Source organism: Leptopilina heterotoma, unplaced genomic scaffold (assembly GCF_015476425.1).
Source record: "Leptopilina heterotoma isolate Lh14 unplaced genomic scaffold, ASM1547642v1 Lhet_45, whole genome shotgun sequence".
NCBI classification, from domain to species: Eukaryota; Metazoa; Arthropoda; class Insecta; order Hymenoptera; family Figitidae; genus Leptopilina; species Leptopilina heterotoma.
This window is the reverse complement of record NW_025111086.1, coordinates 3,254,483-3,281,666: the sequence shown is the minus strand read 5'-3', so window position 1 is coordinate 3,281,666 and position 27,184 is coordinate 3,254,483. Positions and strand designations below refer to the sequence as shown.

At 22.3% G+C, this 27,184-nt stretch overlaps 3 protein-coding genes across 16 annotated transcripts in view; 2 read left to right on the top strand and 1 right to left on the bottom strand.

The window, feature by feature from the left end:
- Positions 1-219: 219 nt before the first annotated feature.
- LOC122507183 (autophagy-related protein 9A) lies at positions 220-19,112 on the top strand. Of its 2 annotated transcripts, XM_043619772.1 has the most exons (8): positions 220-452; positions 1,231-1,285; positions 1,692-2,008; positions 2,113-2,582; positions 2,759-2,943; positions 14,897-15,841; positions 17,918-18,292; positions 18,884-19,112. In XM_043619772.1, the coding sequence occupies exons 2-8, from the start codon at positions 1,232-1,234 to the stop codon at positions 19,022-19,024; spliced, it is 2,487 nt and encodes an 828-aa protein (XP_043475707.1). In that variant the 5' UTR covers positions 220-452; position 1,231; the 3' UTR covers positions 19,025-19,112. The 2 variants fall into 2 exon arrangements, with proteins under 2 accessions (XP_043475707.1, XP_043475708.1); XM_043619773.1 differs by lacking the exon at positions 1,231-1,285 and having other exon boundaries at positions 221-452.
- Positions 19,113-19,411: 299 nt separating this feature from the next.
- On the top strand, positions 19,412-20,332 carry LOC122507215 (fez family zinc finger protein erm-like). Its single transcript, XM_043619824.1, has 3 exons — positions 19,412-19,769; positions 19,934-19,979; positions 20,051-20,332. The coding sequence occupies exons 1-3, from the start codon at positions 19,621-19,623 to the stop codon at positions 20,231-20,233; spliced, it is 378 nt and encodes a 125-aa protein (XP_043475759.1). The 5' UTR covers positions 19,412-19,620; the 3' UTR covers positions 20,234-20,332.
- A 1,249-nt stretch (positions 20,333-21,581) lies between these two features.
- Positions 21,582-27,184, bottom strand: part of LOC122507102 (sodium-independent sulfate anion transporter-like) — a 146,341-nt gene continuing 140,738 nt past the window's right edge. For all 13 annotated transcript variants that reach the window (XM_043619641.1, XM_043619638.1, XM_043619634.1 and 10 more), the window contains 4 exons: positions 25,857-25,997; positions 25,574-25,719; positions 23,767-23,928; positions 21,582-21,799 (listed from right to left, as the gene is read on the bottom strand). In XM_043619641.1, coding sequence (XP_043475576.1) covers positions 21,641-21,799; positions 23,767-23,928; positions 25,574-25,719; positions 25,857-25,997 — 608 coding nt within the window. In that variant the 3' untranslated portion in view covers positions 21,582-21,640. The remainder of the gene's footprint in view (positions 21,800-23,766; positions 23,929-25,573; positions 25,720-25,856; positions 25,998-27,184) is intronic.

The following is a 27,184-nucleotide window of genomic DNA, read 5'->3' as shown; positions in this document are numbered from 1 at the left end:
CGCTTTTGGAACTAATTCGCTTTTTTCGAAAAAAAGTAAAAAACAGAAAAACCTTTTTTTTATTTTTATTTCGAAATTCTCGAGGTGGAATTTAAATTAAAAAGAAATTTGTTTCTTGTAAACGTAATGTAAACCATGTAAACAAACAAATAAATAGTGTCCAGTGAATTCTGTTTTATCGACAAACGTTTCAATATAGAAATCGTTGTTACCGACTTTAAAGAGACAATACGCAACACCTACGACTCAAATAAATGGAATACAAAGAGGAAGAAAAATGATCAAACGCAAGCAACGAGTAATGCTTTTTTAAAAAAAACAAGTGTCTAAATTAACAGTGAATAATAGCATGCAATACAATGTGAGTGTGCAGTTTGGAGTGTTCCATTGGAGAAGTAGAATATTATAATCAACAGTGAAAATAAGAACAGAAAAAAAATTTGCTGACGAAGGTACGATGGTTGCTTTGTTTATGGAGATCAGCTGTATAACTAAACATTTATGTCACATTCAATAATGCTGATTTCGATTCAATTTCTAAATTTCTAAATAGTTACTAAACGTAATAACTATAATTACATTTCATAATTCGAAAAACGAATAACTTAATTTGATTTGGCACTTGCCCTTTAAATTCATATTGTTCTCTTCTGTCAATTGCCTAATTTGTTTATGACAAAACTTTTTTCATTTGTCTTCTATTTTTCTCGAGATATAAAAAGAATTTTTTTTTCACGCAATATTACAAAGAAAAATATGACGTTAATAATTTTCAAAAATAAAATGTTCAAGGACAAAAATACTATACAAAAATTTCTCTAATTGACAAATAAAAAAAATCTTGAATGTGATTAAAAAAATGTTCCATTTTTGAAAAAAAGAAAACAAGTGAAGAGTGTTGATTATTTTACAATACAAAGATTTCTCTTTTTAATAAATTATGATAATAGAGAATTCATATATACTTTCACGATAACTTTCTGTTTATGCAAAAAAAAAAAAAAACAGAAGAATGGAAGGAACCATGTAGGAGCATATTTTTACAGTAAAAGAAAAACAAACATTTCTGTACTCATAAATACCATAAATGATCATTAAGGAAAGAAATTTTTTTTACCACTGCAATGAATGTTTTCGATATTCAGAATGTGTGAAATTTGTCCATCATTTAACGAATAAAATTGAAGCTGTCATTGAATATCATTTCATTAAATGTTTATAACATGAAAGAATGAAACGAGACACTGTAATAACCTGTGTGGAGCCAAACCGCAGAACACAAACGGTAAGGCTCCAAAAAAAGATCAATAAGATATTCGTATTATCGTTTAATATCATTTTTGCACGAGTGTCTTTTTGACTTTATTCTCTAATAATTAGATTCTTTAGAAATTTTTTTTTCTTTTCATTCTTTTTTTCTGTTTTTCTCTCGTTTCCTTTTTTCTTTTTGTTTTCCTTTTTCCTTATTTTCTTTTTTTTCTTTCGTTTTCTTCTGAAAAGAATTTTTAATTATTTTTTCCCTTGAGTCTATCTTATCATAAACTTTAGTTTTTTTTATTTTCAAAGATTTTCTTTTATTATAGTTAATTTAGAATTTTTTTTTCCTCTTTAATAAATAATTATATGGATATATTTTCAATTTCTAGAATATAGAGAATAAATTTAAAGGGATTTTTTTTTTGTATTTCTAGATGACAACAATTCTCGATGTCAATTATCAGCAATTGGAACCTTATTCAGAAGGCGATGGCGAAGAGGAAAATGAAGATCGCGAGGAAACGCCACAAGAATCAGGCGTTATGATCCACGTTGTGCCGGAAAATAATAAAACTCGATGGAATCATATAGAAGATTTAGATTCATTTTTTACAAGAATGTATCATTATCATCAAAATAATGGCTTTATATGTATGATGACGAAAGAATTTTGCGAACTAGGACAATTTATCTTCGTAGTTATTTTTACGCTTTTCTTATTTAATTGCGTTGACTATCCAATATTATTCAGGTGAGAAATTCAATCGCAATTTTTACTATTAAATAAAAAAAGAAAATGATAATAATAAAATAAGTGTACAAAAAATAAAAATAATTTTTATTTCTCTCTTTCAGGGATAAAGTAACAGCAAATAGTACATCATTCAAGATTAAAATGACTGATGCATTTTTGCCAGTAAAAAAGTGTTCTCAAAGTGCAGGCCTAATAACCTGGATTTTTATTTCAGTAGCGACGATATTTTGGATTTTACGTTTAGTTAAATGTTTATATCACTTGACGCAATATTGGGATATTAAATTATTCTTTAATAGTGCATTAAAAATTGAAGATAGAGAATTACAAAATGTCACTTGGTATGAAGTGCAAAAGAAAGTGAGAGAAGTCCAAAAGGAACAAGAAATGTGCATACACAAAAAAGAACTTACCGAATTAGATATTTATCATAGAATATTAAGATTTAAAAATTATATGGTAGCTATGATCAACAAATCTTTATTACCAGTGAGACTTAAATTGCCAATAATAGGAGAAGTCATTTTTTTAACTCGAGGACTTAAATATAATATGGAATTATTATTATTCTGTGAGTTAAAAAAGTATTTTATTTTTATTTCGATTTTTTTAGCCAAAATTTGAATTTTGTTTTATATTATATTTATTTACATTTATTTGTTTATTTATATTTTGTTTTTATTTCGATTTCTTTAGATAAGAAACTGAATTTTTTTGATACGAAATATTAAGAATTTTAATTTTCAGGGGGTCCGTGGTCACCGTTTGAAAATAATTGGCATCTGAAGGAGGATTACAAGAAGCAAAATAAGCGACAAGAATTAGCGAAACTATTATCGAAACATATTCTTTATGTTGGAGTAGCAAATTTCATTTTATGCCCATTGATACTGTCGTGGCAGATTTTATACTTTTTTTTCAACTACGCCGATGTGAGTAATTTTTTTCCTGGTTTTACTGACTCTTTATGGACTTATCAGGCCTTGGATTGATAATTTTTTTCTATTTTTCTCGACACATTTCCGTAGAAAAAAATTCTAAAAAGTTATCACAATTTTCCAAAAAAATTGAAATTTACTTATTTTGAAAATTACAAAGTTTGGTGTCTTTTTAAATTTTTATCAAAATCTGTTTTTCTGCACTTTTCCTTAAATTTGGTTAAAAAACCAGCAACTTTTCCTTTGATCACTTTTTAGTAGAACAAAAATCAAAAAAGTTATCACAAGTTTCCAAAAAAATTGAAATTTATTTATTTTGAAAATTCCAAAGTTTCGTATCATTTTAAAATTTTATGAAAAGCTGTTTTTCTGTTTTGTTCCTTAAATTTGGTTCAAAAACCAGCAACTTTTCCTTTAAACAATTTTTTGTAGAACAAAATTCTAAAAAGTTATCACAATTTTCCAAAAAAATTGAAATTTATTTATTTTGAAAATTCCAAAGTTTGGTATCTTTTTAAAATTTTATGAAAAGCTGTTTTTCTGTTTTGTTCCTTAAATTTGGTTTAAAAACAAGCAACTTTTCCTTTAAACACTTTTTTGTAGAACAAAATTCTAAAAAGTTATCCCAATTTTCCAAAAAAATTGAAATTTATTTATTTTTAAAATTCCAAAGTTTGGTATCTTTTTAAAATTTTATCAAAATCTGTTTTTCTGCACTTTTCCTTAAATTTGGTTTAAAAACAAGCAACTTTTCCTTTAAACAATTTTTTGTAGAACAAAATTCTAAAAAGTTATCACAAATTTCCAAAAAAATGGAAATTTATTTATTTTGAAAATTCGAAAGTTTGGTATCTTTTTAAATTTTTATGAAAATCTGTTTTTCTGTTTTTATCCTTATATTTGGTTTAAAAACAAACAACTTTTTCTTTACACACATTTCCGTAGAACAAAATTCTAAAAAGTTATCACAATTTTCCAAAAAATTGAAATTTACTTATTTTGAAAATTCCAAAGTTTGGTATCTTTTTAAATTTTTATGAAAATCTGTTTTTATGTCTTTTTTCCTTAAATTTGGTTTATAAACAAACAACTTTTCCTTTAGACACATTTTCGTAGAACAAAATTTTAAAAAGTTATCACAATTTTCCAAAAAATTGAAAATTATTGATTTTGAAAATTCGAAAGTTTGATATCTTTTTAAATTTTTATGAAAATCTGTTTTTCTGTTTTTTTCCTCAAATTTGGTTTAAAAACATACAACTTTTCCTTTAGACACATTCTCGTAGAACAAAATTTTTAAAAGTTATCACAATTTTCCAAAAAATTGAAATTTACTTATTTTGAAAATTCCAAAGTTTGGTATCTTTTTAAATTTTTATGAAAATCTGTTTTTATGTTTTTTTCCTTAAATTTGGTTTAAAAACAAACAACTTTTCCTTTAGACACATTTTCGTAGAACAAAATTTTAAAAAGTTATCACAATTTTCCAAAAAATTGAAATTTACTTATTTTGAAAATTCCAAAGTTTGGTATCTTTTTAAATTTTTATGAAAATCTGTTTTTATGTTTTTTTCCTTAAATTTGGTTTAAAAACAAACAACTTTTCCTTTAGACACATTTCCGTAGAACAAAATTCTAAAAAGTTATCACAATTTTCCAAAAAATTGAAATTTACTTATTTTGAAAATTCCAAAGTTTGGTATCTTTTTAAAATTTCATCAAAATCTGTTTTTCTGTTTTTTTCCTTAAATTTGGTTTAAAAACAAACAACTTTTCCTTTAGACACATTTTCGTAGAACAAAATTTTAAAAAGTTATCACAATTTTCCAAAAAATTGAAAATTATTGATTTTGAAAATTTGAAAGTTTGATATCTTTTTAAATTTTTATGAAAATCAGTTTTTCTGTTTTGTTCCTTAAATTTGGTTTAAAAACAAGCAACTTTTCTTTTAAACACTTTTTTGTATAACAAAATTCTAAAAAGTTATCACAATTTTCCAAAAAAAAATGAAATTTATTAATTTTGTAAATTCCTTAAGTTTGGTATCTTTTTAAAATTTTATCAAAATCTGTTTTTCTGCACTTTTCCTTAAATTTGGTTAAAAAACCAGCAACTTTTCCTTGAAACACTTTTTTGTAGGACAAAATTCTAAAAAGTTATCACAATTTTCCAAAAAAATTGAAATTTACTTTTTTTGAAAATTCCAAAGTTTGGTATCTTTTAAAATTTCTATGAAAATCTGTTTTTCTGTTTTGTTCCTTAAATTTGGTTCAAAAACCAGCAACTTTTCCTTTAGACACATTTTCGTAGAACAAAATTTTTAAAAGTTATCACACTTTTCCAAAAAAATTGAAATTTACTTATTTTAAAAATTCCAAAGTTTGGTATCTTTTTAAAATTTTATCAAAATCTGTTTTTCTGGACTTTTCCTTAAATTTCGATCAAAAACAAACAACTTTTCCATTGAACACTTTTTAGTAAAACAAAAATCAAAAAAGTTATCACAATTTTCCAAAAAATTAAAAATTATTGATTTTAAAAATTCGAAAGTTTGATATCTTTTTAAATTTTTATGAAAATCTGTTTTTCTGTTTTTTTCCTTAAATTTGGTTTAAAAACAAACAACTTTTCCTTTAGACACATTTTCGTAGAACAAAATTCTAAAAAGTTATCACAATTTTCCCAAAAAATTGAAATTTACTTATTATGAAAATTCCAAAGTTTGGTATCTTTTTAAATTTTTACGAAAATCTGTTTTTCTGTTTTTTTCTTTAAATTTGGTTTAAAAACAAACAACTTTTCCTTTAAACACTTTTTTGTAGAACAAAATTCTAAAAAGTTATCCCAATTTTCCAAAAAAATTGAAATTTATTTATTTTTAAAATTCCAAAGTTTGGTATCTTTTTAAAATTTTATCAAAATCTGTTTTTCTGCACTTTTCCTTAAATTTGGTTTAAAAACAAGCAACTTTTCCTTTAAACAATTTTTTGTAGAACAAAATTCTAAAAAGTTATCACAAATTTCCAAAAAAATGGAAATTTATTTATTTTGAAAATTCGAAAGTTTGGTATCTTTTTAAATTTTTATGAAAATCTGTTTTTCTGTTTTTATCCTTATATTTGGTTTAAAAACAAACAACTTTTTCTTTACACACATTTCCGTAGAACAAAATTCTAAAAAGTTATCACAATTTTCCAAAAAATTGAAATTTACTTATTTTGAAAATTCCAAAGTTTGGTATCTTTTTAAATTTTTATGAAAATCTGTTTTTATGTCTTTTTTCCTTAAATTTGGTTTATAAACAAACAACTTTTCCTTTAGACACATTTTCGTAGAACAAAATTTTAAAAAGTTATCACAATTTTCCAAAAAATTGAAAATTATTGATTTTGAAAATTCGAAAGTTTGATATCTTTTTAAATTTTTATGAAAATCTGTTTTTCTGTTTTTTTCCTCAAATTTGGTTTAAAAACATACAACTTTTCCTTTAGACACATTCTCGTAGAACAAAATTTTTAAAAGTTATCACAATTTTCCAAAAAATTGAAATTTACTTATTTTGAAAATTCCAAAGTTTGGTATCTTTTTAAATTTTTATGAAAATCTGTTTTTATGTTTTTTTCCTTAAATTTGGTTTAAAAACAAACAACTTTTCCTTTAGACACATTTTCGTAGAACAAAATTCTAAAAAGTTATCACAATTTTCCCAAAAAATTGAAATTTACTTATTATGAAAATTCCAAAGTTTGGTATCTTTTTAAATTTTTACGAAAATCTGTTTTTCTGTTTTTTTCTTTAAATTTGGTTTAAAAACAAACAACTTTTCCTTTAGACACATTTCCGTAGAACAAAATTATAAAAAGTTATCACACTTTTCCAAAAAAATTGAAATTTACTTATTTTGAAAATTCCAAAGTTTGGTATCTTTATAAAATTTTATCAAAATTTGTTTTTCTGCATTTTTCCTTAAATTTGGTTTAAAAACAAACAACTTTTCCTTTAGACACATTTTCGTAGAACAAAATTTTAAAAAGTTATCACACTTTTCCAAAAAAATTGAAATTTACTTATTTTAAAAATTCCAAAGTTTGGTATCTTTTTAAATTTTTATGAAAATCTGTTTTTCTGCACTTTTCCTTAAATTTGGTTAAAAAACCATCAACTTTTCCATTGATCACTTTTTAGTAGAACAAAAATCAAAAAAGTTATCACAATTTTCCAAAAAATTGAAAATTATTGATTTTGAAAATACGAAAGTTTGATATCTTTTGAAAATTTCCATCAAAATCTGTTTTTCTGTTTTTTTCCTTAAATTTGGTTTAAAAACAAACAACTTTTCCTTTAGACACATTTTCGTAGAACAAAATTTTAAAAAGTTATCACAATTTTCCAAAAAATTGAAAATTATTCATTTTAAAAATTCCAAAGTTTGGTATCTTTTTAAATTTTTATGAAAATCTGTTTTTATGTTTTTTCCTTAAATTTGGTTTATAAACAAACAACTTTTCCTTTAGACTCATTTCCGTAGAACAGAATTCTAAAAAGTTATCACACTTTTCCAAAAAAATTGAAATTTACTTATTTTGAAAATTCCAAAGTTTAGTATCTTTTTAAAATTTTATAAAAATCTGTTTTTCTGCTTTTTTCCTTAAATTTGGTTTATAAACAAACAACTTTTCCTTTAGACTCATTTCCGTAGAACAGAATTCTAAAAAGTTATCACTCTTTTCCAAAAAAATTGATATTTACTTATTTTGAAAATTCTAAAGTTTAGTATCTTTTTAAAATTTTATAAAAATCTGTTTTTCTGTTTTTTTCCTTAAATTTGGTTTAAAAACAAACAACTTTTCCTTTGAACACTTTTTTGTAGAACAAAATTCTAAAAAGTTATCACAATTTTCCAAAAAAATTGAAATTTACTTATTATGAAATTTCCAAAGTTTGGTATCTTTTTAAATTTTTACGAAAATCTGTTTTTCTGTTTTTTTCTTTAAATTTGGTTCAAAAACAAACAACTTTTCCTTTAAACACTTTTTTGTAGAACAAAAATCAAAAAAGTTATCACAATTTTCCCAAAAAATTGAAATTTACTTATTTTGAAAATTCCAAAGTTTGGTATCTTTTTAAATTTTTATGAAAATCTGTTTTTATGTTTTTTCCTTAAATTTGGTTTAAAAACAAACAACTTTTCCTTTAGACACATTTTCGTAGAACAAAATTTTAAAAAGTTATCACAATTTTCCAAAAAATTGAAATTTACTTATTTTGAAAATTCCAAAGTTTGGTATCTTTTTAAATTTTTATGAAAATCTGTTTTTATGTTTTTTTCCTTAAATTTGGTTTAAAAACAAACAACTTTTCCTTTAGACACATTTCCGTAGAACAAAATTTTAAAAAGTTATCACAATTTTCCAATAAATTGAAATTTACTTATTTTGAAAATTCCAAAGTTTGGTATCTTTTTAAATTTTTATGAAAATCTGTTTTTATGTTTTTTTTCCTTAAATTTGGTTTATAAACAAACAACTTTTCCTTTAGACACATTTTCGTAGAACAAAATTTTAAAAAGTTATCACAATTTTCCAAAAAATTGAAAATTATTGATTTTGAAAATTCGAAAGTTTGATATCTTTTTAAATTTTTATGAAAATCTGTTTTTCTATTTTTTTCCTCAAATTTGGTTTAAAAACAAACAACTTTTCCTTTAGACACATTTTCGTAGAACAAAATTTTTAAAAGTTATCACACTTTTCCAAAAAAATTGAAATTTACTTATTTTAAAAATTCCAAAGTTTGGTATCTTTTTAAATTTTTATGAAAATCTGTTTTTCTGCACTTTTCCTTAAATTTGGTTTAAAAACAAGCAACTTTTCTTTTAAACACTTTTTTGTATAACAAAATTCTAAAAAGTTATCACAATTTTCCAAAAAAAATGAAATCTATTAATTTTGAAAATTCCTAAAGTTTGGTATCTTTTTAAAATTTTATCAAAATCTGTTTTTCTGCACTTTTCCTTAAATTTGGTTCAAAAACCAGCAACTTTTCCTTCAAACACTTTTTTGTAGAACAAAATTCTAAAAAGTTATCACAATTTTCCAAAAAAAATGAAATTTATTTATTTTAAAAATTCCAAAGTTTGGTATCTTTTTAAAATTTTATAAAAATCTGTTTTTCTGCTTTTTTCTTTAAATTTGGTTTATAAACAAACAACTTTTCCTTTAGACTCATTTCCGTAGAACAGAATTCTAAAAAGTTATCACTCTTTTCCAAAAAAATTGAAATTTACTTATTATGAAATTTCCAAAGTTTGGTATCTTTTTAAATTTTTACGAAAATCTGTTTTTCTGTTTTTTTCCTTAAATTTGGTTTATAAACAAACAACTTTTCCTTTAGACACATTTTCGTAGAACAAAATTTTAAAAAGTTATCACAATTTTCCAAAAAATTGAAAATTATTGATTTTGAAAATTCGAAAGTTTGATATCTTTTTAAATTTTTATGAAAATCTGTTTTTCTGTTTTTTTCCTCAAATTTAGTTTAAAAACATACAACTTTTCCTTTAGACACATTCTCGTAGAACAAAATTTTAAAAAGTTATCACAATTTTCCAAAAAATTGAAATTTACTTATTTTGAAAATTCCAAAGTTTGGTATCTTTTTAAATTTTTATGAAAATCTGTTTTTATGTTTTTTTCCTTAAATTTGGTTTAAAAACAAACAACTTTTCCTTTAGACACATTTCCGTAGAACAAAATTCTAAAAAGTTATCACAATTTTCCAAAAAATTGAAATTTACTTATTTTGAAAATTCCAAAGTTTGGTATCTTTTTAAAATTTCATCAAAATCTGTTTTTCTGTTTTTTTCCTTAAATTTGGTTTAAAAACAAACAACTTTTCCTTTAGACACATTTTCGTAGAACAAAATTTTAAAAAGTTGTCACAATTTTCCAAAAAATTTAAATTTACTTATTTTGAAAATTCCAAAGTTTGGTATCTTTTTAAATTTTTATGAAAATCTGTTTTTATGTTTTTTTCCTTAAATTTGGTTTAAAAACAAACAACTTTTCCTTTAGACACATTTCCGTAGAACAAAATTCTAAAAAGTTATCACAATTTTCCAAAAAAATTGAAATTTACTTATTTTGAAAATTCCAAAGTTTGGTATCTTTTTAAATTTTTATGAAAATCTGTTTTTCTGCACTTTTCTTTAAATTTGGTTAAAAAACCAGCAACTTTTCCATTGATCACTTTTTAGTAGAACAAAAATCAAAAAAGTTATCACAATTTTCCAAAAAAATTGAAATTTATTTATTTTAAAAATTCCAAACTTTGGTATCTTATTAAAATTTTATCAAAATCAGTTTTTCTGTTTTGTTCCTCAAATTTGGTTTAAAAACATACAACTTTTCCTTTAGACACATTCTCGTAGAACAAAATTTTAAAAAGTTATCGCAATTTTCCAAAAAATTGAAATTTACTTATTTTGAAAATTCCAAAGTTTGGTATCTTTTTAAAATTTCATCAAAATCTGTTTTTCTGTTTTTTTCCTTAAATTTGGTTTAAAAACAAACAACTTTTCCTTTAGACACATTTTCGTAGAACAAAATTTTAAAAAGTTATCACAATTTTCCAAAAAATTGAAAATTATTGATTTTGAAAATTCGAAAGTTTGATATCTTTTTAAATTTTTATGAAAATCTGTTTTTCTGTTTTTTTCCTCAAATTTGGTTTAAAAACAAACAACTTTTCCTTTAGACACATTTTCGTAGAACAAAATTTTTAAAAGTTATCACACTTTTCCAAAAAAATTGAAATTTACTTATTTTAAAAATTCCAAAGTTTGGTATCTTTTTAAAATTTTTACAAAATCTGTTTTTCTGTTTTTTTCCTTAAATTTGGTTTAAAAACAAACAACTTTTCCTTTAGACACATTTTCGTAGAACAAAATTTTAAAAAGTTATCACAATTTTCCAAAAAATTGAAAATTATTGATTTTGAAAATTCCAAAGTTTAGTATCTTTTTAAAATTTTATCAAAATCTGTTTTTCTGGACTTTTCCTTAAATTTCGATCAAAAACAAACAACTTTTCCATTGAACACTTTTTAGTAGAACAAAAATCAAAAAAGTTATCACAATTTTCCAAAAAAATTGTAATTTATTTATTTTGAAAATTCCAAAGTTTGGTATCTTTTGAAAATTTCATCAAAATCTTTTTTTCTGTTTTTTTCCTTATATTTGGTTTAAAAACAAACAACTTTTCCTTTAGACACATTTTCGTAGAACAAAATTTTAAAAAGTTATCACAATTTTCCAAAAAATTGAAAATTATTGATTTTGAAAATTCGAAAGTTTGATATCTTTTTAAATTTTTATGAAAATCTGTTTTTCTGTTTTTTTCCTCAAATTTGGTTTAAAAACAAACAACTTTTCCTTTAGACACATTTTCGTAGAACAAAATTTTGAAAAGTTATCACACTTTTCCAAAAAAATTGAAATTTACTTATTTTAAAAATTCCAAAGTTTGGTATCTTTTTAAATTTTTATGAAAATCTGTTTTTCTGCACTTTTCCTTAAATTTGGTTAAAAAACCAGCAACTTTTCCATTGATCACTTTTTAGTAGAACAAAAATCAAAAAAGTTATCACAATTTTCCAAAAAAATTGAAATTTTTTTATTTTAAAAATTCCAAACTTTGGTATCTTTTTAAAATTTTATCAAAATCAGTTTTTCTGTTTTGTTCCTCAAATTTGGTTTAAAAACATACAACTTTTCCTTTAGACACATTCTCGTAGAACAAAATTTTAAAAAGTTATCACAATTTTCCAAAAAATTGAAATTTACTTATTTTGAAAATTCCAAAGTTTGGTATCTTTTTAAATTTTTATGAAAATCTGTTTTTCTGTTTTGTTCCTTAAATTTGGTTCAAAAACCAGCAACTTTTCCTTCAAACAATTTTTTGTAGATCAAAATTCTAAAAAGTTATCACAATTTTCCAAAAAAAATGAAATTTATTTATTTTAAAAATTCCAAAGTTTGGTATCTTTTTAAATTTTTATAAGAAGCTGTTTTTCTGTTTTGTTCCTTATATTTGGTTCAAAATCCAGCAACTTTTCCTTTAGACACATTTTCGTAGAACAAAATTTTAAAAAGTTATCACACTTTTCCAAAAAAATTGAAACTTACTTATTTTAAAAATTCCAAAGTTTGGTATCTTTTTAAATTTTTATGAAAATCTGTTTTTCTGCACTTTTCCTTAAATTTAGTTAAAAAACCAGCAACTTTTCCATTGATCACTTTTTAGTAGAACAAAAATCAAAAAAGTTATCACAATTTTCCAAAAAATTGAAAATTATTGATTTTGAAAATTCGAAAGTTTGATATCTTTTGAAAATTTCCATCAAAATCTGTTTTTCTGTTTTTTTCCTTAAATTTGGTTTAAAAACAAACAACTTTTCCTTTAGACACATTTTCGTAGAACAAAATTTTAAAAAGTTATCACAATTTTCCAAAAAATTGAAATTTACTTATTTTGAAAATTCCAAAGTTTGGTATCTTTTTAAATTTTTATGAAAATCTGTTTTTCTGTTTTTTTCCTTAAATTTGGTTTAAAAACAAACAACTTTTCCTTTGAACACTTTTTTGTAGAACAAAATTCTAAAAAGTTATTACAATTTTCCAAAAAAAATTGAAATTTACTTATTATGAAATTTCCAAAGTTTGGTATCTTTTTAAATTTTTACGAAAATCTGTTTTTCTGTTTTTTGGTTCAAAAACAAACAACTTTTCCTTTAAACACTTTTTTGTAGAACAAAAATCAAAAAAGTTATCACACTTTTCCAAAAAAATTGAAATTTACTTATTTTAAAAATTCCAAAGTTTGGTATCTTTTTAAAATTTTATCAAAATCTGTTTTTCTGCACTTTTCCTTAAATTTGGTTAAAAAACCAGCAACTTTTCCTTGAAACACTTTTTTGTAGGACAAAATTCTAAAAAGTTATCACAATTTTCCAAAAAAATTGAAATTTACTTTTTTTGAAAATTCCAAAGTTTGGTATCTTTTTAAATTTCTATGAAAATCTGTTTTTCTGTTTTGTTCCTTAAATTTGGTTCAAAAACCAGCAACTTTTCCTTCAAACAATTTTTTGTAGATCAAAATTCTAAAAAGTTATCACAATTTTCCAAAAAAAATGAAATTTATTTATTTTAAAAATTCCAAAGTTTGGTATCTTTTTAAATTTTTATAAGAAGCTGTTTTTCTGTTTTGTTCCTTATATTTGGTTCAAAATCCAGCAACTTTTCCTTTAGACACATTTTCGTAGAACAAAATTTTAAAAAGTTATCACACTTTTCCAAAAAAATTGAAACTTACTTATTTTAAAAATTCCAAAGTTTGGTATCTTTTTAAATTTTTATGAAAATCTGTTTTTCTGCACTTTTCCTTAAATTTAGTTAAAAAACCAGCAACTTTTCCATTGATCACTTTTTAGTAGAACAAAAATCAAAAAAGTTATCACAATTTTCCAAAAAATTGAAAATTATTGATTTTGAAAATTCGAAAGTTTGATATCTTTTGAAAATTTCCATCAAAATCTGTTTTTCTGTTTTTTTCCTTAAATTTGGTTTAAAAACAAACAACTTTTCCTTTAGACACATTTTCGTAGAACAAAATTTTAAAAAGTTATCACAATTTTCCAAAAAATTGAAATTTACTTATTTTGAAAATTCCAAAGTTTGGTATCTTTTTAAATTTTTATGAAAATCTGTTTTTCTGTTTTTTTCCTTAAATTTGGTTTAAAAACAAACAACTTTTCCTTTGAACACTTTTTTGTAGAACAAAATTCTAAAAAGTTATCACAATTTTCCAAAAAAAATTGAAATTTATTTATTTTAAAAATTCCAAACTTTGGTATCTTTTTAAAATTTTATCAAAATCAGTTTTTCTGTTTTGTTCCTTAAATTTGGTTTAAAAATAAGCAACTTTTCTTTTAAACACTTTTTTGTATAACAAAATTATAAAAAGTTATCACACTTTTCCAAAAAAATTGAAATTTATTTATTTTGAAAATTCCAAAGTTTGGTATCTTTTTAAAATTTTATCAAAATCAGTTTTTCTGTTTTGTTCCTTAAATTTGGTTTAAAAATAAGCAACTTTTCCTTTAAACAATTTTTTGTAGAACAAAATTATAAAAAGTTATCACAATTTTCCAAAAAAATTGAAATTTACTTATTTTGAAAATTCCAAAGTTTGGTATCTTTTTAAATTTTTATGAAAATCTGTTTTTCTGTTTTTCTTTAAATTTGGTTTAAAAACAAACAACTTTTCCTTTAGACACATTTCCGTAGAACAAAATTCTAAAAAGTTATCACAATTTTCCAAAAAATTGAAATTTACTTATTTTGAAAATTCCAAAGTTTGGTATCTTTTTAAATTTTTACGAAAATCTGTTTTTCTGTTTTTTTCTTTAAATTTGGTTTAAAAACAAACAACTTTTCCTTTAGACACATTTCCGTAGAACAAAATTATAAAAAGTTATCACACTTTTCCAAAAAAATTGAAATTTACTTATTTTGAAAATTCCAAAGTTTGGTATCTTTATAAAATTTTATCAAAATTTGTTTTTCTGCATTTTTCCTTTATTTTAAGAGTTTATTATAATTTTTTTAAAATATTATACTTTAATAACTGTAAAGAAAACATGGATAATAATTACAGTTACAAGAGAAAATTTTTGTTGCAACACTGACTTTTTCGACTTTTTTTGTATTTTTAATCGACTTTAGCGACTTTTCTTGTGTCTTAATGTCGATCTGAAGCCTGTTGTTTTCATGACTTCTTTTTTTGTTAGTTTTCTATTTTCTTTAGTAATAATTTAATTTTAATTTGATTAATTTAATTCACTTAATTTAATTTTTTCTTGATAAATAATAAAATTTCTTTTTTCGCAGCTTATCAAGAGAGAACCAGGAGCCCTTGGACTAAGAATGTGGTCGCCCTTTAGTCGCCTCTATCTCCGTCATTTCAACGAACTCGAGCACGAGCTAAATGCTCGTCTAAGTCGCGCATACCGTCCAGCAAAAAAATACATGGATATATTCACCTCGCCATTAATAACGATAATCGCTCAAAATATTGTCTTCATAAGCGGTGGAATTTTCATAATAATGGTGGGTCTAACAATTTATGACGATGGCGTTGTAACGGTGGAGCATTTCGTAGCGACAATGACAGTATTTGGAACAATTGCCGCCGCCGGAAGGGCATTTTTACCCGATGAAAATTTAGTCTGGTGTCCCGAGACATTATTGACCGCAGTATTGGCGCACACACATTATCGTCCCGACAGTTGGAAGGATCGTGCCCACACGCAAGCGACACGCTCACAAGTTGCACAATTATTTCAATTTAAACTCGTGCATATTATTGAGGAGCTCATCTCGCCATTGTTAACGCCATTTATATTGTGTTTTCACATGAGACCAAGGGCATTGGATATTGTTGATTTTTATAGAAATTTTACAATTGAAGTGACTGGCGTTGGTGATGTTTGTAGCTTTGCCCAAATGGATGTGAGAAAGCATGGTAATCCAATGTGGCAGACTGTCGGTCAGAGTGTATTGGATGCACGAGTTACTGGCTATGACAATCACTATGGCACGGATCATGATAAACTTCATCCATTGTCGAATCAATATACGCAGGCGGAGGATGGAAAAACTGAATTGTCCCTGATTCATTTTACACTCACGAATCCTGAATGGAAGCCACCTAGTCATGCTGAAACTTTCGTCACTGCTCTCAAGGAGAGAGCACGCAGAGAGGCAGCTACAAATATTAATGAATTGAATCCTCTCTATATGAGTCTTAATAGCTTGTCTAGTCTCGGCCCAGGCGTAAGTTATTTCATTTTATTTCAATTCATTTTCTAAATACAATTCAGAACTACATAAAATCAGGGAACCTGGAAATCATGGAATTGGCAAATAATTTCATTTTCATTCCAAAAGTTCTTCTAGAATTCAAAATTATTTAAATTTTAAATACATAAACAGGGTTGCCACAGGTTTTTGTTTGCCTCGTAAACTATGAAATTACCACGAATTTTAATACAAAACCTTGAATTTTTTCTATTTCAGACAATAATTTCTTCTTAAATTACTTAATTTTACAAGAACTATCATAAAATTATGACTTATAAATTATTTCATGAATCATTTTTACAATTTTCATAAATACCAGATTGATAAAAAAATTTTAGTTAAAAATACTAAAAAAAAAAATTAAATTTTGGAAAAGTTACAAATAATTCCAGAAATTCAATTATTTTTAAAAGTATACTAAAATTTTTCGCAGAAATTCAATTATATTCAAAAATTAAAAAGAAATTCTGGTCATTTCAATTATATCTTTAAAAATAATAAAATTCTTCTCCAAAATTCAATTATGTTCAAAAATTTTTTAAAAACTCTCGTCAAAATTTCAATTATCTTTATAAATAATACAATTCCTTTTCGAAATTCAATTATTTTTAAAAACTTTAATAAAATTCTTGGCAAAATTTCACAGGAACTTCAATAATTTACAAAATTTTTAATAAATTTCTATTCGAAATAAATCAATTATTTTCATAAATAATAAAATTTTCACAGGAATTCAATTATTTTTAAAAACTTTATAAATATTTTAAAATAATTTTTGAACGATAATAGTTTTTCAATTTTGAAAAATTTCCAAACAATTAAAATTTGGTTAAATCTTTTAAGAATAATTGAATTTTTGAAAAGTATAAATAAAAATGATGACATTTTTGAAGAATTTTAATTATAAACAGGACCATGATTTCTCAAAAATTTTAATAAGTCCAAAAAGTAAATTTTCAATCTTAAAAACAGGATTAATGTACATATTTCCTGCGGGGTCCTTGGATGGATTCTAAAATTCAAAGAACGAAATTCGATTCAATTACAATAGTTAGAAAAAATTTGACAAAATGGAATTGTTTCTTCAATACAAAAGGAAGAGTTTCCTGTTATTCAAGAATTTGATTTGAATAGAAATTGGATATTGTCGAAATTCAATCTAATGGGAATTAAATAGAATTTTTACTAAACGAACTCTGGGAAAAAATTACGAAACAAAAATAGAAATGGAAATAGTTTTTAAAAATAATTAAAATTTTGTAAATAAAAATGTATGGAAATTAAGTTTGAAAAACTATATTCAAACATTTAAAAACAAAATAAATTCTTAAAAAATTTCCATTACAATTTTTTTAAAAATAAAATTTGAAAATATTTTAATTTATTGAATTCAAGAAAGTCAATTATTTTAAAAATATTTCAATATTAAATTTAAGAAATTCAATATTATTTTTAAAATATTTCAATATTCAAAATTCAATACTAAATTTCAGAAATTCAATTATTTTAAAAATATTTCAATATTGAATTTAAGAACAATTGAAAATAATTGATTTAGAGACAAATTTTTATTAAAAATTTTGAAAATGGAATTTTAAAATATTAAGATGTAGTCGAAATTTTTGGAAACAAATCTCAAAATTCTAGTTTTCAAAAACTTCCAATTGAAATTTTTTGAAATTCGTTAAATTTTTTTTTTAATAAACAAATTAATTTAAAAATTCTCGAATAATCAAAATTTTGGAAAATTGAATTGAAAACAATTGTATTTTAAGTGGATTTTTCTTTTTTATTTTTGAATAATTGAATTCTTAAAGAACTTTCTATAAATTATTAAAAATAAATGATTTAGAGAAGAATTTGCATTAAAAAGTTCAAGAAAATAATCGAATATTAAAAAGAATTGTTTGTAGAAATTTTTATTTAATTCATAAATATTTCGTATTTTCCAATAAAAAAAATTTTCCTCTTTTATCAATTTTCCTTTTTTTTTTAATTTCATGAATATTTCGTATTTTCTAATGAAATAAATTTTTCCTTTTGTTTCAGTACAATGACATTGTGACGAATATTATTCGGAGTGTGATGCCAAATCAATTGAGCGTTCCGAGTATGAGTAATGCAATGTCAAATGAAGCGGGCACATCATCATCGACGTCAATGGGTGGCGATGAGACGTGTAGTGCTCGATCTAATATTCCGCCGCGAACTTTTATGGGTCGTTTACATAAGGCTGAAGGACCTTTGCATTCCGATAAAGGATTGCTCTACAGTTTGCAGCAGGGATTATCAAATCAATCGCTCGGTGCTTCGGTATTTGGTTCCGGTCAGGAACTCGTCGCCGATTTAACAGTTCCAATTGAAATGACAGCCGCTGACATGAGTTTGTCTACGTTGTACCTGCACGAACTCCATCACAGACAAGTAATTTAACCAACAAGAATTTTCTTTCCTAAAATTAAACATAAAAAAATTAACTTTATGAATAATTTTTTTTTTAATTTAAATGAAATGATTTTAAATATTAAAGAAATCATTTTTAAATCGAAATGAATAGATTTCAAATATTAGAGAAATTATTTTTCATTCAAATTTAAAAAAAAATTCTTGCTAAAGTAATTAACTTTAGCAAGAATTTTTTTTTTTTTAATGAAATGATTTCAAGTATTAAAGAAATATTTTTTTCTACTTGAACGAATAACTTGAGTGATATTCATCGTTTATTAAAAAAAAGTCCATCTCTTCTCAATTTTTCTCGTAAAAATGTCACGTCTCTGTTAATTTTTTTTACCCTTTTTTCCAAAATTCTTTTTTCACAAATTTCATTTTATACTTGGGATTGAGTTAAATTTTTTTCTTGATTTAATTACGGTTTTTTCGTATAGTTCGACGACTATATAAACGAGAGGAAAAAAAATTCTCGAATTTAAACTTCGAGAGATGAGAGAGAGAGAAGTGAATAATGTTTGAATCTGGATATTCGAGATTAAATCTCTTTTTGTTGGTAAATTTCAGGTAAGGAGACGGGGTTATCATGAAGTGGCAACAAGAAGTATATGGCAACCAGGTCCAGTTCAGGAATTAGCAACGCTTCCCGAAGTGAAACAAGAACGTGCGCCATTACTTTTACATCAAGATTCATCGATAAGAAAATAGAGATTGACTTCATTTCTTCTTCTTTTTTTTTAAAAAAACACAAAAAAACTTTTGCGCAATTGAAAATAATAAAATATTTTTATCTACATTCAAAATATTTTCTATTAATTTTGCACCTTTGATTAATTTTTTTCTCTTCTTTGCATTTAAAAAAAAAAGTATTTTCTTTCGCACGAAGTCGAGAAAAAAGTATTTTTTTGTCAAGAAGTCAAAAAAAGTATTTTTTTTTCTCCAGAAGTTAAAAAAGTATTTTTTTTTGTCAAAAAGTAAAAATGTACAGTTTTTTCAAAAAATCTCCAAAATAATGAAATCAATTATTAAAAATAATTTATTAGAAAAATATTAATTAGAAATTCGAAAAATATTAATTTATTAATTAATCAATAATAATAATTAATAATTAAAATAATTAAATTAAAGTAATTAATAATTGGAAGCAATGAATCAATTCAAATCAGGAAAAATAATTCCCTTCTTTTGTTTCAATATTTTTCTACTTCAACTGTTTTTTTTCTGTTCGTTGAATTACGGAAGGTTAATTTTGCAAATAAATTTTGCAAAAAATTTTACAAAATAAGAAAAAAAAGCTTTCAATTATGGAAAATATTTCCGACTCGAGTAAAATTTATAATTTACGGTGCAATCGAAGTATAAGTGAAAAAATGTTAAAGGAAGATTTTGTCTATGACATTCGACGACCAATGGAGAGAAAATTGGTTGTAAGTGTTTTTTGTACATATAAATTGTAATCATTGTTCAATCGCCAATTCGTGCCATTTTTGCATAATATCATATAACTGTATAAATATTTATCATCTGTATAAAATATCATTTGTAAAAAAATTTTTTTTTCCTTGAATTCGTATTTATTATAAGTGTAAATAGAATTTTTGATCTTATATTAAAAAGCAAAGCCTTGAAAAAAAATGCTTCTTATAAAAAACAAAAAAATATTGTAATTCTTTTATCTTGCATTAAGTTTTTATGAATTAGAATCAATTAGAATAATTTTTAATTTATTTCTAGATACCAGAGCAACGAATTTTAAACTATGAGTGCAATATTTGTCGCGAACAGATCGCAACTCGTCATTCATTATCGACTCATGTAAAATTTCATTGTGAAAAATATTGTAAAATTTGTTTCTGGATTCTAAATGCAAACGAAACAATTGAACAACACATGAAGAAATTTCACGAAATTTTCTAAAACTCTGTTACCTATTTTTTTTCTTCTTTTTTTAATGAAAAAGAAAATAAGTTTTAGTTTGTAAAATAACTAATAATTAATAATTGCGTGTGTAGATTAGAAATTTTGTTAAAGAAAATGTTTTTACAATAATAAAACTGGACATACTGCCGAAAAATAATTCTTTTACTGAATATTTCGTTCATCAATACAAAAAAAATACTATTGAATATTTCTTTTACTAGTAAGAAAAAAAATATTGGATATTTTTCGTACGAAAAAAAAATTATTCAAGTTTTCGTTTATTAAGAAGAAAAAAAATTATTCGTTTAACAAAAAAAAAATATCGAATATTTCGTTTATCGATACGAAAAAAATATTATTGAATATTTCGATTATCAATACAAAAAGAATATTTTTCGTAGGAAAAAAATTATTATTGAATATTTCGTTTACCAATTATTAATAATAGAGAAATTATATAATATTTTTTTTTCTCTAATTAAAGAAGAGAAGCGGGAAAAAATCCAATAAAACTCATTTTTTTTGCGTTCAGTTTTCATGCATTACGCAACTTTATTTTTTTTCCTCTGTTTTATGGTAAAAGCTGGAAAAGCCTTACAATACAAGTATATGAAGTAAACATTGGCGGAAAATTGCTTTTTACGTAATATTTGAGGGGGGCAGATATTACGTATTATTCATATACTGCGTTTACAGAGAGCTACAAGATTTTTTTTCGCCAAGAGTTTATTAAAAAATACATTTTCATATAACTCGGGCAATTTTCATTTTAGATTGACATACAGAGAGGGGATTAAAATTAAAAATTGTGAATTAAAAATTAAAATTAAGAATTAACATAACTGAAGATAAAAATTTAGAATTGAAAACTAAAATTAAAAAATTAGAATTGAAAAGTAAAAAATCAAAAATCAAAATTGAAAACTAAAAATTAAAATTTAGAATTAAAAAATGAAAAATAAAATTCAAAATTAAGGAAAAAAAACTAAGAAATTAAAAAATGAAATAATAATTTTAAATTGAAGACAAAATTTTTTTAAAAATAAAATTAAAATATAAAATTACAAACAATTGAAAAATAAAAAAAAATTCAAAATTATAAAAAAAAAATTAAAAAATAAAACTCAAAATTGAAGAATAAAAATTAAGGAATTAAAAGATAACATTAAAAGTTAAAAACTTGGAAATTACATCAAAAATGAAAAATAAAATTCAAATGAAAATTAGAAATTAAAAATTACAAGTAATTTTTAATTACAAATTAAATTAAATTTTGATTTTGTTACGTATTTTTTATATATGTAGTAAAAACATGTAAATTTATTTACAGTTAAAAGGAAAAAACTTATTGTGTAAAAAATTTTTATTTAAAAAAAGAATATTCTCACAAAATAGACAACAAAATTAATTATTTTCATTTGTTGTACAAATTTCGGGTAGCAAAATTTTATTCATTAATTTTGGTGCAACTTCTTGAATGACAGTCCGCACAAGTTCGGAATAATTTATAAAATGAAATTCATGTCCTCTTAGATGTAAATCATCAGATAATAATTTCATATTCTGAAACAATAAAAAGCAAATAAATAAATAATTAATTTTTTTTAATTTATTCTAATTTTGAGTATATAAAATAATTTAATTTTTGCATAATAAATAAATTATATTGAAAATTAAAAAACTAATTAAAAAATTTTTGATAAACTTCTTTATAAAAATTCAATTATTTACAAAAAGGATTTTAAAAAAAAAATTGCCAAAAATTCAATTATAAAATTTTTTTAGAAAGTAATTGAATTCTTTCAAAGAATTTCATAATTTGTGAAAAATAATTGAATTCTTTCGAAGAATTTTATAATTTGTGAAAAATAATTGAATTCTTTCGAAGAATTTTATAATTTGTGAAAAATAATTGAATTCTTTCGAAGAATTTTATAATTTGTGAAAAATAATTGAATTCTTTCGAAGAATTTTATATATTTTTGAAAAATAATTTAATTCTTGCGAAGAATTTTATCAAAATTTTTCAAAATAATTGAATGTTGTTGTAGAAAAGGATTGTTTTTTAAAACGTTTTAAAAATAATTGGATTCGTTTGACAAGAATTTTATCAAACTTTTTCGAAATAATTGAATTCTAACAAAAAATTTTATTGCTCATAAAAATAATTGAATTCTAACAAAAAATTGTATTGCTCATAAAAATAATTGAATTCTAAAAAAGAATTTTATTGTTTATAAAAATAATTGAATTCTAAAAAAGAATTTTATTGTTTATAAAAATAATTGAATTCTCGCGGAGAATTTTAATTTTTGAAAATAATTAAAGAGAGAAAAATTTTTTTCGAAAGTCGTTTTAAAAATTATTGAATTGTTTTAGAAAAGGAAAATTTTTAAAAATCGTTTTGAAAATAATAGAATTTTTGGCAAGATTTCTATTATAAAATTTTTCAAAATAAATGAATTTTTGCCACGAAAATTACTATTTATAAAAATAATTCAATTCTCGCAGAGAATTTTATTTTGATTTTTTAAAAATAATTGAATTTTTTTATAGAAGTATTTTTTGAATATCGTTTTGAAAATAATTGAATTGTATTAGAAAAGGAAATTTTGAAAAATCGGTTTGATAATAATTGAATTCTTGGCAAGATTTTTATTGAAATTTTTGAAAATAATTCAATTGTCTTAGAAAGAAGAATTTTTTGAAAAATCGTTTTGAAAATAATTGAATTTTTGGCAAGATTTTTTTAAAAATTTTTCAAAATAAATGGATTCTTGCCACGAAAATTATTATTTATGAAAATAATCCAATTCTCGCAGAGAATTTTATTTTGATTTTTTAAAAATCAAAAGTCAAAATTTGTTAAAAATAATATTTAATTCGTTGGAAGAATTTGATTACTATTTGTGGAAAATAATTGAATTCTTGCGAAAAATTCTAACAAAATTTTTCAAAATAATTGAATTGTTTTAGAAAAAATTTTTTGTTTAAAATCGTATTGAAAATAATTGAATTCTTATAGAACAATTTTATTAAAATTTTCGAAATTATTTGAAATAATAAAAATAGTTGAAAATAAATAAATTATTAATAAAAATAACTAATTATTCAATAAGTAATTTTTTTTTTTAATTTTGAATTTAAAATTATTGAAAAATTATGTAAAATTTATATTTGAAAAGAAAATTTAATAATTTGCATAATAATAATAATGAAAAATAAATAATAATATAAAATACAAGTAAATGAATATATTTATTTATAATAATTTTTATTTTATAAATAAATATATTTACTTATGAGAATAGATAAATATATTTATTTTTATTATTATTTTGAAATTTTCCGAAAAATTATCATTTTTGCATATGAAGCAATATAGAAACAAAAATGTGCTGTATATACAGTAAAATTTAAAGATTTGACCAAAATAGATAAATATATAAAACTATTTTGAATATGAAGGTATAGTATATATTTCGTACGTGATTTTTTTTTATTACTTTGACCTAGAATATGCGACATACCATGACAACGGTAACATCAATCCTCCTTAAGTTTTTGCAATCAAATATAACTGTACAGGGATTTTCTCCGGATAACATTGTTATCTTACTTCGTAAATTTTCTGAAGCCGGAAACGAGACTGTCTCTTCCGGTAAGACATAAACTATTCTGTTGCCATTATCCTAGGGAAAATTTTCAAATTAGACATTAATATTCTTTTCTTAACTCTTATAGTAATATCTATAACTATCTAGAAATAATTAAATTAATTTAAATTTTTCAAAAAAAAAAAAAAATTACAAACATTTTTCGTTTATTCAATTGAAATCTTTTTTCTTGAATTTTCAAACATTTTTGAGCAATTCCTCTAAAATTGTATTAAAAATAATTGAAATCCTGTCATGAATTTTATTATTTATTAAATTTCTTGAGAAGAATTTTATTATTTATGAAAATAATTGAATTCTTGTTTAGAATTTAACAAAAATTCTTTTAAAAACTTAATTGAATTCCTGTGGAAATTTTATTATTTATGAAAATAATTAAATTTTGCAAAAAATTTGATTAAAATGCCTCAAAATAATTGAATTTTCGGGAATAATTTTGTTATTTATCTTTAATAATTGAATCCTTTCGAAGAATTATTTATGTAAATAATTGAATTCTTGGAAAGAATCTTATTAAAATCTAAAAGAATAATTGAATTATTACCAAAAAAATTAATTAAAATACCTAGTATTTAAAATAATTGATTTCTTTCGAAACATTTTATTAAAATATTTGAAAATAATTGAATTCCTGTGAAAAATTTTAATATTTTTGTAATTAATTGAATTCTTTCAAAGAATTGTTAAAAAAACATCTTTTTAAATAATTAAGTTTTTCGAGGAATTTGCAATTAATTAATTAATTAATTCTTAAAAATAATTACATTTTTTGAGCAATTCCTCTAAAAATTGTATTAAAAATAATTGAAATCTTGCGATGAATTTTATTATTTATGAATATATAATTGAATAGTTGCTAAGAATTTTATTAAAATTTTCAAAAATAATAAATTGAATTCGTTGAGAAGAATTTTATTATTTATGAAAATAATCGAATTGCAAAAAATTTTATTAAAAACATTTAAAAAGAATTGAATTTCTGTAAAAAAAATTTGTTATTTTTATAAAATAATTGAATTCTTCATGAGAATTTTATAAACATTGTTTTAAATAATTACTTTTTTCGAAATATATAATAAATATTATGAAAATTTTATTTTAAATAATTGAATTCTTGTAAAAAAACTTTATTTGTGAAAATAATTGAATTCTTCGATGAGTTTTATTATTTATGAAAATAATTGTATTCTTGCTTAGAATTTTATCAAAAATTTTTTTTAAAAAATTGAATTTCCATGAAAAATGTTATTATTAGTGAAAGTAATTGAATTATTGTGAAGAATTGTATAAAAATTTTGTTAAATAAAATTAATTTTTTTGAAATTATTTTGAAAATACTATTCTAGAGCAATTGAATTTCAGTGAAAATGTTATCATTTATGAAAATAATTGAATTTCGAATGAATTTTATCAATTCTTTTTCTAAATAATTGAATTCTTTTGCGATATTTTATAAAAATACTAGATATTGAAAATAATTGAATATTTTTTGAAAATAATTGAATCATTTTAAAGAATTCGATTATAATTTTTGAGAATAAATTTTTGATTTCTAGTATTAGGGAATTTAAAATAGTGGAAATTATAAAAAAGAACAGAAATAGTATAGCTTTTAGTTGATGAGTGCAAAGCCTGTAATTGAGATTTTATATCAACTAACATTTGACGTTTGAATTGAAATTGATGGTTTTGCCGTGAAATATAATAAAATCATTAAATTCACTGTCACTCCAGTAAGAATTCCAATTTCCAATCCGAAAATAATCGAAGACAATAGAGTCGTTGCCATTATTGCAAAATCAGTTTCTGTAAAAAAAAATTACAAACACGTGATTAAAAAAATAATTTTTTATTATTTTATTTTTATTATTTAATTTTTTTATTTATTTTTTTTTTAATTAATATTTTCTGTATAATTTATTTTGTATAATTCATTAACTCACTTTTGGCACGCCACAATATTCTATAGGTATTGAAATCCAACATGTAGAACATCGCGCATATAATTACACCAGCAAGAGTTGCTTTTGGAATAAAGCGAAATGTCGACGTTAAAAGTCCAGCGGCCAAGAGAACAAGAGCTCCTGAAAAAAAATATTCATTTTAATTAAAACATAATTAATGCTTCTTGTTCAAAAATGTTAACAATCAGTTTTAAATTTTTTTCTCCCTCTCCTTTTCTTTTCTTCTAATTATTATTTTTTTTTTTTCATCAAACATGTTTTTCACACATCTTTTCGTGGAGAATCTGCATTTGTTAAAATTTCTTCCCTCTGTGATGTATATATAATAAAAAATATAAAGACAACCACAATTCTACGTCCTACCAAGCAAATAAAATATTTAAAACAGAAGTTAAAATTCAAAACCAAAAAGAATTGTCACATTTCCGTATTTTTTTTTTCTCATTCAAAAAAAAAAAAAAAAAAAAATTTTCAATAAAATTTCAAAGTGCGGTAAAAAATATACCCTTTTTTTCATTGAGAAAATTTTTTCCTACAAAAAAAGAAATGATTGTACAGGAAATAAATTTAAATAATTTAATTTAACTTAAATTTGTTTTTAAATAATAAAAAAATAAATGAAAAATATTTCATTTCCTACACAATCGTTTCTTTTTTTTTTGTCACGAAAATTTTTTTTTCCTCAATTCTCGCAATAGACGAGAAAGAAATGAAAAAACGAGATTTTTTTTACTGCACTTTAAATTTTTATTGAAAGTTATGTATTTGTTCAATTTTTGTTTTCTTTTTCGGTTTTTTTTTTTTTTTTTTTTTTTTTTTTTGAATGAGAAAAAAAGATACGAAGAGTAACAATTTTTTTTTGTGTTTTCGAATTTTTGTTTTTCTTTTTTTCGTAATAGAATATTCTGTTCAATAGGAGAAATCATGACAACTCGTGAATGTGAAACAATATATTTTCACTAAAATGTTTTTCCAAAGCTTGACACTCTTTTCATATAGAGAATATAAAACAGAGATATATATACAGAATAAAGAATAGAAAAGAATAAGACATTTAAAACGAGTGACATGGAAAATGGAGCAAACAGAGAAAACAGATCACTGAGATTTAATTTTTATTTTTTTTTTTGAATAGGCAACAATGTTCTTTTTTTCTTTTTTTCAATAATTGTAGTGAAAAAAAATTATTTGATTCAAAATAATCGATTAATTGACAATTTACTATGAAAATTAATATTTCTTTTTGTCGAACAATTTTTATTTTAATTAATATCTTTTTTTTATTTATTATTTTATTATTTTATTTA

Excerpts from the sequence above, each read along its gene's own strand:
- LOC122507183 (XM_043619772.1), top strand. The coding sequence starts at position 1,232 with ATGAAACGAGACACTGTAATAACCTGTGTGGAGCCAAACCGCAGAACA. Across the intron at positions 1,286-1,691 it reads CAAACCGCAGAACACAAACG|ATGACAACAATTCTCGATGT; the intron begins GTAAGGCTCCAA and ends TTGTATTTCTAG. Across the intron at positions 2,583-2,758 it reads TATGGAATTATTATTATTCT|GGGGTCCGTGGTCACCGTTT; the intron begins GTGAGTTAAAAA and ends TTTAATTTTCAG.
- LOC122507215 (XM_043619824.1), top strand. The coding sequence starts at position 19,621 with ATGGAAAATATTTCCGACTCGAGTAAAATTTATAATTTACGGTGCAAT. Across the intron at positions 19,770-19,933 it reads GTTTTTTGTACATATAAATT|CAAAGCCTTGAAAAAAAATG; the intron begins GTAATCATTGTT and ends TATATTAAAAAG. Across the intron at positions 19,980-20,050 it reads ATAAAAAACAAAAAAATATT|ATACCAGAGCAACGAATTTT; the intron begins GTAATTCTTTTA and ends ATTTATTTCTAG.